Source organism: Primulina eburnea, chromosome 13, assembly GCF_022965805.1.
Source record: "Primulina eburnea isolate SZY01 chromosome 13, ASM2296580v1, whole genome shotgun sequence".
NCBI lineage: Eukaryota > Viridiplantae > Streptophyta > Magnoliopsida > Lamiales > Gesneriaceae > Primulina > Primulina eburnea.
This window is the reverse complement of record NC_133113.1, coordinates 29,028,164-29,041,203: the sequence shown is the minus strand read 5'-3', so window position 1 is coordinate 29,041,203 and position 13,040 is coordinate 29,028,164. Positions and strand designations below refer to the sequence as shown.

Sequence of the window (13,040 nt, the reverse complement as noted above, 5' to 3'; positions counted from 1 at the left end):
TTGATCAGATTGTATACTGATTTGAATATTGATCAGAACATGTGGTGTATTGAGTTATTCACTGATACAGTGTATTCGATATTGTCATTTTAGATTTGATATGAACAGAGTGGAATACAGATCATCGTCTTCGTCAGACCGAGACGACAAAGGTATAATTCATGTGATATACGGGAAGACATAACTCAAATAGATCCCATTTGAGTTTCCCAATAAAATCACATACTAGAATTATTGTTGTTTATTTTATGATATGATTATGTTGTGTTTACAGATTGTTATTCATTGCAATTAAGATAGGGAGTCTGACAGAAACAGTCAAACTTCTAGATGTTCGGTGATATCACAGCTTAGGGGAAGATCATTCTCCTATTGTAGATGTGGATACAGATCAGGCCGAAGTCTAGGAATAAGACGTACCGTCACCCCGATTGGGAGGGTAGGTGATAGATCTTCTTATTCACACCGGGATTCCTAGAGTTATAGTGAGTCGAGTCTAGACATGATTTGACTAGAACTGCATGTGTTTATAGATATGGTTTCATAGACTATGAAACCCATGTTTAGTGCTTTCAGTTATGATAGCATGTTTATATGATTTGATTTGAATAGCATGTTTAGCTGATTTGAGTTGCATGCTTATTTTGATTTAATTTCATAGACTATGAAATCTATTGCTTTAATTTCATTCATGATAGAATATTTCATGATTTGATTATGTATATGCATGTTATCATGTTTTATACTGGGATTTATTCTCACCGGAGTTATCGGGCTGTTGTCTTGTTTTGTATGTGTGTATGACAACAGGTGGGGCAGGATCAGGGTCGAGACGATGACGAGAGAAGACGAGTTTAGCGTGGTGATTCCGGACTTATTGTAGAGTAGGTTTTATTACTTGATTATAGTAGTTGAACCTTAGTTGAACTAGATAAATATTGTACAAGATTTGTATTATTATACAGATTTGTATAATAGCATGATTCCATTACCTTCCGCATTTACATTTAAAAAAAAAAAATTTAGACCCTGTTTTATCGGAATTGATAATTAAATCCCAAAGATGATTAAGAAAAAGATCAGCGTCCGGATCCCCACACTTATCAATGTCTAATTGAACATCTTAGTGATCATTTTACACTTCTTGATATTTAAGAACTCTTGGTTCACCAAACAAAAAACAAAAAACCCAACAGTCAAACTTGAAGGCTTGAATTGTCGGTGTTGCACAAATTTGATCCTTGATTGTCTGACGTAATTCTGATAAGTATGTGATGTATGAGCAGGCTTGAAGTATTTCTTATAGAAGTGCTAAGAGATTTTGATAATGCAGATTTGAAAGATGTGTGTGAGTTGTGTATATATTGTTTCTTGAAACTGAATCTGCATTTATATGTAATTGAAAGCTTCCAACGGTTGAATAAAACTTTTCAACTATCAATTGTATAAGTTTTCGATAGAATAAACTTGTCTCTTTCAGGTGAAGTACATATCATTAAATGCTCATTTATGTTTATTTACTTTTACAACTCATAGATGCTAGCGTCTCAAAATTTTCTTTAACTTTGGACAATTTAAAAAACTTTTTGTCATATCGTGAGTTTGAGATACTGTTACATATGCTATAACTGATTGTGTTCAAAACAGTTGGAAATAAAGTATTAATTTTTCTTTGCACATTTTCTAAACGACGATCGGATAATAACAATGTTTATTTAATGCAACATAGTTAGAAAATGAAAGATTTGTTGTTGGTGAATAATGAAGCAATGGAACGACGTAACTTGAATAATTGAATATATCCTTGAAAGACTTTGATTTACATCTTATAACAACCCGTTTCAGTGAGAACTTATCAATGTCTAGTTGAGACTTTTAGTGATCACTTTACACTTCTTAGTATTAAAGAATCCTCGATTCACCGGACAAAAAACAAAAAACCTAATGATCAGACTTGAAGGCTTGAATTGTTGGTGTTGCACAAATTTAATCCTTGATGATCTGACATAATTTTGATAAGTGTGTGGTGTATCAGCATGCTTGAAGTATTTTTGTATGAGTGCTAAGAGATTTTGATAATGAAGATTTGAAAGATGCGAGAGTTGTGTGTATATTGTTTCTTGAAATTGAAACTACATTTATATATAATTGAAAGCTTCCAACGGTTGAATAAAACTTTTTCAACGATCAATTGTACCAATACTCGATAGAGTGAACTTGTCTCTTTCAGGTGAAGTACATATCATAAATGCTTATTTATGTTTCTTAATTTTTGCAACTTATAGCTCCTAGCTTCTCAAAAAAATTTTTGACTTTGGATAATTTTTTTAAAAAAATTGTCATATCGTGAGTTAGTGATATACTGTTATATATGCTATAACTGGTAGTGTTCAGAATGGTTAGAAGTAACGCAAAAACTTGTGTGAGACGGTCTCACGGGTCGTATCTGTGAGACGGATCTCTTATTTGGGTCATCCATGAAAGAGTATTACTTTTTATGCTAAGAGTATTACATTTTATTTTAAATATGAGTTGGGTTGACCCGTCTCACAGATTAAGATCCGTGAGACGGTCTCACATGAGACCCACTCTAGAAGTAAAGTATCAACTTTACTTTGCACATTTTTTGAAAGACGGTTGGATAATAACAATGTTTATTTAATGCAGCATAGTTAGAAAATGAAAGATTTATTGTTGGTGAATAATGAAGCAATGGAACGACTGAACTTGAATAGGTCACTAGAGTGGTTGGGTATTGTATCAGCGGTTGAAAAGCTAAAATACAAAATGATATGATGACTGGTTTTCTGTAACAGCTCGATGCTATTATTTTATCAATCACCAAACTCATCGTAACAAAAATATTTTAACGAAGTCTCACCGCTAGAAATTTGTTTTGATTCATAAAGTGAACAATATAATATCTAAACATTGAAATGTCACATTGGAAATAATCTAATATTGCGTTCGGATAAAAGAATTTAAAATTTATAGATTTCTATTATAGTGTTATGAGTAAAACAATAAATGAAATCTTAAATACATATTTTACTTATTTATATATTAATTAAACAAAATAAAATGAATTTCAAATACTTTCATTATTAGATGAACTTAAATTTCATTATAACTAACCTGAATCATTATAAAATATACAAATGATGAATTTCATGTTTACGATTTTGTTTCTCTAAAACTACAAAAATATATTTTAAATTCTTTAGTACAAATGCAACTTATTGGATCGAAGAATTTGAATGCGGAAACTATATATTTCAAATACATGGATTTTAACTTATTTAATTGCTTGAATAAATTTGTATTCGATGTATTTATCTCTCAATAAACATAATGTTAGTTATGAAATATTTAAAATACACGTAAAATCAGTGTAATTTCAATTAAATCTTTCAAATCTTCTGCCAAATAAAAAATTTCCTTCCAAATCAAATCTGCCACCCACAATCCCACATCCCCTTCTTCAAATCTACCAATTTCGAACTGCAATAACGTGTAGATATTGAAAATAGAAACTAAATTACAGGAAACTTTTTCTTACATGAATTAATTAAAAAAAATAACGTTGTTCCTTCAACACTAGATTCAAAATTATTATCCAAACCGAATTACAAAAAGAATGAAGCGTTTAGATAGGTATTAAAAAAAAATTCATACATCGATTGGATTTTCATCATTCGCCTTAACTAAATGTTCATATGGATTTTACAAAAGCACGCAGCAGGAAAATGAAGTCGATACAAACATCAAATTTGACAGGAGATTTGCGATTTGTGGGTACAAGGGGGAGGGGATCCTAAGAAGAGAAGTTGGCACCTAAACAATCTCACTTAAATATAAGCAACACAGCAAAGCTATGCTTGATCCAATCTAACTACAAATCAATACATACAAGACATCTCCATTCCCACCACCAGTACCCCCGAACCTCGGGCAAATCCCTCTCCATATTTTTTATCAAAAGCAACACAAAAACATAACATCTACGTACCTATGTTTTTTTTTAAATAAAGGACACGCCACAGTATGAGATAAACGCAGTCAGATACATGAAGCTTTACCAACCCATCAACGATCTTCTGACCTTGTCGACAATTTGATTTCTGACGGCCTTACTAGATAATTGAAGCCTGCAGTTTTCGTCCAGAAGGAAGCTGTAAACCTCCCATTCACGGTTTTCGTTTGTATGTCTCCCTATCTTTGCCTATAAATAGATAAATACAGATGATATTTTCCACAACCGTCCAGTCACAAAGAACTGTTTAGCATAACAGATTATTTTGAAGAGTGAAAGCTACACTATGTGATGTTTACTACCACTTACCGAGAAAACGCAGATGCCGAGGCTCTTCAGGGAAAAAGTAACATCATAGAAAACTCGTGGTCTTCCTCTTCCAGATAGCTCCACTGGATTGGAGATCAAAAGTTCAGTGTCTGGGCCACGATCAATGATAAGAACACGTAGTGGGTGAAGCAATTCCAACTTCAAGCGAGAGCAGAGTGCATCTTGCTTTTCAGGATCCACTATCTTTTTCCCGTCTTTATACCGGATAAATAAGTCTAATTCTCGGAGCCCCTTGTTAACATGGGAAAAGCGACCATATGCAATCTGGGTGTAAAACAACAGCAAAATATTTCAGCATTTAGCATAAACTGCCCTAGTTCCTAGTTCATGTTTCTTGAATGTCGAGTAATTATAATGTTAACTTAAAAGGGCTGCGTGATGGGTGAGTCCTATGCCGAGGTACGAGCACAAATGAGACATTCAAAAGGCCTTCAAATTATCTGCGTGTTGACCTAAGATTCGAGTCCAGCACTCCAACAAAATATGGGATATGAGAGAGTGGGAATTCATCATCACTGTTTAAATATAATCGTTTCAGAAAATTTTAATAGGCAGAGAGACACCTCATCAAAGTTGTAAACAAGTAATGTTATCGTATGGAAAATTTCATTTGTAAACAAGTTACATTACTTCAAACTCGATGATTTTTCTTAACTCGAATACTTGTGAGCAAATGAAATATTCCATACGATTCATAGTCATCGACAGGGACATGCAAAGGGCTTCAAACACAAAGGCGTAGAGCTTTATGTACAAATTCAAATTTTAAAAAGTGAAGTGTGATGACAGTTTAAATGTGCCAAACGGTAAACTAGCAAAAACACTAACATATGAAATGAATCATAAAAGTCAATGGTAAAAAGAAAACAAAATATCCACAAGGAATAGAAATTTATACCTGGATGTTGCAATCTTTCAATGTTCGCATGATGTCATACAGGAAACCTTTGTGATCCACACAATTGATCTGAAGTAACGTATGAGCTGGGCTCAAGGTATTGTCAAGTTTCACACTAGCCCTTTTCAACTCCTTGACATCTGGGCTAAGCGCCTGCGAGTGTGTTTCATTATCGGATGTTGTGCATCTAAATAGTTCTTCAGCAACATGTGGAGACAGAGAGGATATCCCCGGAGAGCAATCATATTGAGGGCCGGCCAACTGAAGATCACAACTAATACATGATTCACCTAAAACAGCGTTTAACTGATTACACGTTTCATCTTGCCTCTCCTTTGTGTGTAAAATCCCCCTGAGCATGCAGAATGGGTTGTAATCACAATAAGAAAGGCACCAATCAGAAACTCTAGTGATTACGTGGAAACAATACCACCACATTTTTCTTTATGGCAACATACATGGTAAAAACAGTAGGTGACATTTTAGAGGGTGCAACTATACAATTTCTGTTAACAGCTGCATAAAATGATTCTTTATTATTTATAAGCAAGTGCTGTAGCCCTCTACCAATTTTTTTACTTATTTTGTGGGTATAATTTTATCCTCCCATGCAATCCTAAGCAGTAATAAAACAGGTATCTAAAGCTTGACATACAACTGTGAAACCATGAGATAGGAGTAGAGAGGATCACATCTAGAAAGGTTTAAGCTTTGGTTTCAGGCGTTTAGCTTCGTAACTTTTCCCCCTCCCAAATCCCAATAAATTATCACATTAGCATTACAGTTCAAAGATACCAATGCATTTGGTACATATGTCACAAATTAAAATGATTAAAAATGTTAAACGAGTTTTTTGGGGAAAAAATGTTAAACATGGACAAGATAGTTTGTATCAGATTTTTTAATAGCAAATGGGAAGTCGTCATATATTCAAATGGGTGGCAAAAGTATTTCCGTAACTACTCACATCTAGATACACAAGTAACATCAAACACCAAGAATATGCAACAAAGTAGAGATATGTTCAAAGATATAATACAGTCAGTTTTCCAAGAGTTAGGTATTGGGTGCAATCACACCAAACCCGAGGTGTGAGTTAAAAATGGTTTAGACGACAAATAAATATAATCAAATAGGCAGAGACATTGACAGCTTAAATATGTCGTCAGTCGGCTTTATCCCTTTGAGGAATTGTTGAGCTAGGACAAGTCATGTGCGTCTCAAACAAAACAGCAGAACAAAGAATACTGAATGCCATGCTTATGTTAGTGAAAATATTAAAGTTTGTGCAAACAGCACAACAAAGAAGACTTACAAGTTGTCTGTTATAAAGAAGAGGTCCAAAACACGACCATCAGGTGCCGTGGTTACTTTTACTCTCTGAATCGTAAGCTCGAGCTCATCAAAAACTTGAGTGACATCTGCAGAAATTTAACAGACACGTAGTATTAACATCGATTGCAAGCTCAAACTAAAAATAGACTTGACTCACATCTCAAGAAATGACGGAATGTACAGGACATAAAATAGCAAAAGTTTTGTAAACTCAAAAATTAAAAATAAGAGCCATTTGTATTTTATAAAAGAATAAGAACAATTTGTTACCATGTAATAATCCTTTCCGATCAAGGCTACAAAACTTCAACAAGTAAACAGGGGAAGACGAGGCACTTGGGGACTCCTGGTTCAAGCAAAATGATGGTGTGCAGGACGGGCATATTGACAGAAGGCGTTCTTTTAAACGAACCCATCTTATTGCACGTGAGCTGGAATGAGGAATCACCCATAATACAACATAGCACCATAATCCATCAGTTGAAACATCTGGAGATAATTAACTTGACAAAGTTAGTCTAGAGACATCAGCAAAGTAGAGATATGATTCAGCTACCAACTGGAAGACACGATCACAAGGGAAAAAAAGGAAAAGATGACATCTGAGGGTGGAAAAATTGTTCCTGGAAAACCATCTAGAAAGATGATGTTGATTTTATAAGTTGCAACCTAACTAGTCAATAGATAGAAAACTTAGCTGAAGTTGACTTGTCTAGAAAAAAATAATTTCTTCCTTTCAGTTCACTTATTCCGCTTCAAAGAGTCAACCCAAGTTTATATTTCCAGTACGGAAGTAATAAAGGATTTCGAAGACTAGTTCTAAAAGAGGATAGGGGGTGTATTACGTTAAACTCTTACAATGTAATTCCCCTTTTTTATTTTCAATCACAAAGTTTTGCCAACAAATGGGCAGCCTAGAACTAGGACCTTGGTTCTCATTTTGGAAACGGACAACTTTGTATCCAGGTTTGGATTTATTTATATCACAAAAGCAATAGCAAATATCCAAAATTTAGACAGTAAACTACTCAACAAGAAGAGATTTTTGAGCAGTTCAAGCATAAGCCATCAACTCTACCTTGATCAACAGTTCCAAACAAAAGAAAAATAAAGCTAGAAACACGAGCAAGCACACATCAACTAAATAAAACGAATGAGTCGAACAAATAAACAAAGATTTAATAAATAAATAAAAAAACTACGCAGAGAATGAAAAGCAGGAGAAATCCAACCTCCTTTGGTAACATAGAGACCGAATTCGAGAATAATATGGCAGATATCGCAGCCAAGCCCGGTCTTATCGGGACAATTCACCGTTATCACGTATGGCTCCCCGGGCTTCTTCCCTTTCTCGATCAAGACGGCATCGTCCCACGGAACACCCATTGTTCGCTGCAATAATTCTTCGAAAAAATAAACAATAAAACCACCGGTAGAAGATATGACGTCGGCAGATGGGAGTTGATAGGGTGGTCACATGCTTCTTCTGCAACCTCCTCGGTTCATTTCCTACCACTCTTTATTTTCCGGTTTTGTACAAATTTGTTATCGTTTTTATTTATAATTATAATAATTGCATATCCTTGTCAGCATTGTTCACCTAAATTGATTTTTTTTATTTAAAATATACATATTAATTATTTTTTTATATGAAATATAATGAGATTAGGGAAATTCTAAATTTTTATTTAAAGTTAATGATTAAAATTTTTAGTTTATATTGTATTTAATTATTAATTTATTATGTTTTGTTTTATTTGAAAAAATACTGTTATTTATGGGGAATGAGTATTTTGGGATGACAACATGCAAAATTTTACTATATTATTTTTTTTAAAAAAATTTATTAAATGATACTAAATAAATTAATACAAAATTTTGTTTAATTTAGAAGAGTTTTATTCGACGTAAAAGATGTTTTATACGTAGAGTGATTTAACGGGTAGAGAGATTATTCATGACATAAAATATTTTAGTAAGTCTCTTATGAGATGATATCACGAATTTTTATCTGTATTCATAATAAAAAGTAATACTCTTAGCATAAAAATAATACTTTTTAATTAATGACCCAAATAAGAGATCCGTCTATAAATTTTTACATATTAACATATTATTATAATTTAGATAGGAAGAGATGGATTGTCTGATTATGTCGGCAACGCAAAACATACATATCCGTAGTCCATTTGACGTACGTCCAAACAGGAATAAAAAAAAAATTCTAGACCATGCTAAAATAGGAATAAAATTTTTCTAATGTATTATTCTGTGTGTATAGGATACAAAGACAATATTATTAAATTAAAATTCTTATTTATATTTATAATTTGTTGTATATTATTAAATTAAAATTCTTATTTATATTTATAATTTGTTGTAAATTGATTGTCCGCATATTGATATTATTATCATCATCATCATGTATCTTAATTACTACTTTAATAAATGCATTTTTTTAACATGTTTTAAAAATATCTAAAATTTGTAATCAAAATTTATTAGATTTACAAAAAAATTGATTGTTTTGAAAAATACTTATTTATTGTAAAAAAGTTTATAGATAAAATAATATATGATTTTTTCTATTTTTTAATTAATAACAATTTTGGTCATTAAAGATGAATAAGCTAATTTAACGACATAATATTGTTATCTTAATTTAAGTGTCATCTCAAATAATATAAAAATTGTTTAAATAATAATTTTATAATGATATTTAAAATTTAAATATATTCATTATATTATATTGAGTGCAACAATTATCTATGCAGAGTATATCAATGGAAACCTGGTGTTTGAGCTGCTGTAGGATTTGAAATATTTGAGTTACACCATTACCACCAACTATAAATTTTGATAAAACGACAAATACTCGCTATGTAGTTGATATCGTAGCCAATGTTACAGTTCAATTCACATTGATTGCAATAAGTGAATTTATTGAGAGGAAGATTGTTAGTATAATAACTGTCTATGCAAGTAGATCATTGAAACGTAATTCTTAAGCTAATGTACGTTTTAAAATATTTAAGTTGCATTGTTACCATCGGCTATAGCTTTTGACAAAGTAGAAACACTCGGTCTTATATATTATATCAATAATTTAAATAATTATTCAAACGTTAATACTTGCTATTATTAATAATCGATGGTACAAAATAGCACTATATATCATACAGATAAAATACTACACTCCATATAATAGTGGGAGATCATAAATTTAAAATTTCCTGTGCGAAAATATCTCATATATTTTTTCGGTCTATTTTTAGTTATTTAATATTTGATAAAACTTTAAATGTAAGAATATTAAATGTTAAGGTCCATGGTGTTAGATTAATTAAGTCAGCTCACGTTTATCAGGTAAGTTAAAAAAATATTTAAAATTATAAAACTTTAGTAAAATTCGAGCGTGTTCGAATTTTTTCAAGCCAAATTCGATTTCAAACTATTTTATTTAACAGCTCATAAATTGTTTATGGACTTAAAATAAATATAGTTAAACATTTTTTTTTCGATTATAGTTCGAATAACATGCAAAAAAAGTCCGTGGTCGGTCTACGATGGAGATATGCAATTGGATGATGAGCCAAGTAAGCAAAGCTGATTTCGAGAGGTTTGCATGTCGAACTTGGAGCGTTTGGTGTGACAGACTTCGGGTTACACATAGCACTGAAGATATAAAACCAACGATGTCGAAACAATGGAATGACAGCTACATCGAAGAATTCTGGACACTTGGGAAGACACCTCAGACTAGCAATCCTGAACCAGCGGCCGAGTTGATAAAGGATTGGACTCCTCCACCATCACAGCATCTGCGGCTTGAGGTGGATGCGGCTGTTAATGATCATCTCAACATCTATGGAATTGCTGGGGCAATTCGTAATCAGGATGGGAATATGGTGCTGGCCTTCGGCAACAGAATCGAGCCACCAATATCGGTGGTCCATGCGGAAATGTTGGCTATTCAGGAAGGAATAAAACACGTATACCAGAGGGGTTTGATCAGCACTCATGTTTACTCGGACTCACAGATGGCCGTGCAAGCAGTCATGGATCAATCTTCAGACCTTGGATATATTGGCTCTTGTGCAGAAGATGTCAAGAACTTGATAAAGGAACCGTGGATACTGAGTCTACAACATATGCGAAGATCTGCTAATGTCATAGCACATTCTCTAGTTCAATTTGTTATTTCCTCTCCCTCGCCTTTTTGTTGGGTGAATGGAGAATTTCCTTCTTGGTTGGCTAAATTATATCTGTGAACATTGGTTTTTTCTTAATAAAATGGATACATTTTGCTAGTCAAAAACATGCAAAAAAACTTGATTATTTTGATACTCGAGTTTTAATTCAAACTGCAAATGATATAGCAATTCGAATTCGAATCTTAGGGTTCGAATCTGAGCCTTATATTTATCCTTAAATTTTCTCCCCTAAACATGTCCGTGTTTGGTACCCATAACTTCTGGACATAGTTGGGCTTAAGTGTGTCCCATTAACGGATTTTATCGAAAATTGGGTCAGCCCAATTAATTGATTGAAGCCCAAATCCATCTATATATACATTAGGGTTTGTCTCATCATCGTTCGACCCTTCCGCGCCTACAGAAAAAGTCATCCGGAGAAAGAGGAAACGGGACATGGGTTAGAATTTAGACGCATTATGAAGCAAATGATTTTTTTTAATGTTATGAATTGATAAATTTTGAATTTTGACTGTTGTAGCTCGGATCAAGGTTCACGAGTTGAGGCAGAAGGGCAAGACGGATCTTTTAGCGCAGCTGAAAGATCTGAAGGCGGAGCTGGCGTTGCTGCGTGTGGCAAAGGTCACCGGCGGCGCTCCGAACAAGCTTTCCAAGATTAAAGTGGTAAGACTTTCCATTGCTCAGGTGCTGACCGTCATATCTCAGAAGCAGAAGGCTGCGCTAAGGGAAGTGTACAAGAACAAGAAGTATTTACCCCTTGATCTCCGCCCCAAGAAAACCCGTGCCATTCGCCGCCGTCTCACTAAACACCAGGTAAATGCAGTTTTTTTCTTTATAGTTAAGTTTTTTTGGTGCAATATATTATTTTGATGTTACGTGGATTGGAGTGTTGGCATTTAAAGCCTGATGGATTTCTCATTGTTGTGTGTTCGCTATGCTACTTTGTCACCTTGTATTTTGTGGATTATTTGTGGCCTTCCAATATGAGTTCTGGCTTTCTTTCTACTTTGTTCCATAGTGGATCCTTCATTTATTTCCTACTGCGGATCATGTTGCGGAAAACATCAAATGCTAGGATTTTGGTGAAGCTAATTACTTGAGGATTTTGCCTATGGCCCCTGTAGTTGGATTCTTGTCTGTAAATGTGTGAAGCTCTACGGTTGCCTTATAGGTATTTTGATAAAAAAAAATTTGAGGGGTAGTGGGGGTTTCAAGAATTTCTGTTTTTCGATATGATAATATAAACTGCCCCCAATCTTTGAGTTGCATTTGCCTTTTGCCTTACTTTTAAAATGAAAAACATAATAATAGTAATTAGATTGAAAATAAGTTCGTGATAACTTTGACTCTACTGTTTAGCATTGAGATGAAAAGAAACCAACTTTATCTGATATATATCTTTTCTGTATTGTAACAAACATTTGTAGTCTTTGTAGATTTGTTTTTCTGTTTTGGTTTCATTGAATTTGTCTCGGTGTTGCCTTGATCTTCTGTCATGGAAAACTGCTGATATATTAGTCACATTATTTTATCTCTTTTAAAAATGTGTTATTTATTTGTGAGTGTGCCGCAATTTTGCAGGCTTCTTTGAAGACAGAAAAGCAGAAAAAGAAGGAGATGTACTTCCCTGTGAGGAAGTACGCTATTAAAGTTTGAAATGCCTTCTTCTTGAAAGTGTTTTTGTATTTTTTTTTGCCTTTCTTTGAGGGTTATGTTATTGTTCTGGATTAAATTTGGTTTTTTGATAGCCAAAGGATGTTTCGATAACAGAACTTAATGTTTGATGTCAAATTTGTAGCCTCCTTTTTTCCCATTTCCCACTTGGCATCTTCGTGTTTTCAAGTTACTATGCGAGACATTTCCTCGTTTAAATTTACCCTAGCTCCTTCATTAATGTCTTTCTTAGGTGAGACTACGGTTATGATCAAGTTCTACATTATTATAATCAGCTTTGTACATAACATTAACCTGAGCCGACTCAGGAATTTTGTTTAGGGGCATATAAAATCACAAAAATATAATTTAATTGGCGATTTTTTTCACTGTCTGGGTTTTACTAAGAAATTTCGATTGTTCAAGTTCATTAATAACGTTGTTAGTGTTGAAAATAGAACATTTTACATAAAATTCACTGAAGATTCATGTTTCGATGAAATTGTACCAAAACACGTCCTTGTATTTTATGGCATCGATCCATTTCCATGGTCGGTTACCATCTTGAAATGATTTT

General features: G+C 33.4%; 3 protein-coding genes across 3 annotated transcripts; 2 read left to right on the top strand and 1 right to left on the bottom strand.

The window, feature by feature from the left end:
* Positions 1 to 3,738: 3,738 nt before the first annotated feature.
* Positions 3,739 to 8,134, bottom strand: LOC140809530 (ACT domain-containing protein ACR9). Its single transcript, XM_073167184.1, has 6 exons — positions 7,829 to 8,134; positions 6,867 to 7,085; positions 6,577 to 6,682; positions 5,262 to 5,613; positions 4,343 to 4,627; positions 3,739 to 4,222 (listed from the first exon to the last, which is right to left on the bottom strand). The coding sequence occupies exons 1-6, from the start codon at positions 7,980 to 7,982 to the stop codon at positions 4,076 to 4,078; spliced, it is 1,263 nt and encodes a 420-aa protein (XP_073023285.1). The 5' UTR covers positions 7,983 to 8,134; the 3' UTR covers positions 3,739 to 4,075.
* A 2,028-nt stretch (positions 8,135 to 10,162) lies between these two features.
* LOC140810452 (uncharacterized) lies at positions 10,163 to 10,867 on the top strand. The gene has a single exon (XM_073168305.1). The coding sequence runs from the start codon at positions 10,163 to 10,165 to the stop codon at positions 10,865 to 10,867; it is 705 nt and encodes a 234-aa protein (XP_073024406.1).
* A 304-nt stretch (positions 10,868 to 11,171) lies between these two features.
* On the top strand, positions 11,172 to 12,610 carry LOC140810696 (large ribosomal subunit protein uL29-like). Its single transcript, XM_073168572.1, has 3 exons — positions 11,172 to 11,249; positions 11,331 to 11,623; positions 12,392 to 12,610. The coding sequence occupies exons 1-3, from the start codon at positions 11,246 to 11,248 to the stop codon at positions 12,464 to 12,466; spliced, it is 372 nt and encodes a 123-aa protein (XP_073024673.1). The 5' UTR covers positions 11,172 to 11,245; the 3' UTR covers positions 12,467 to 12,610.
* The last annotated feature ends 430 nt before the right edge of the window (positions 12,611 to 13,040 follow it).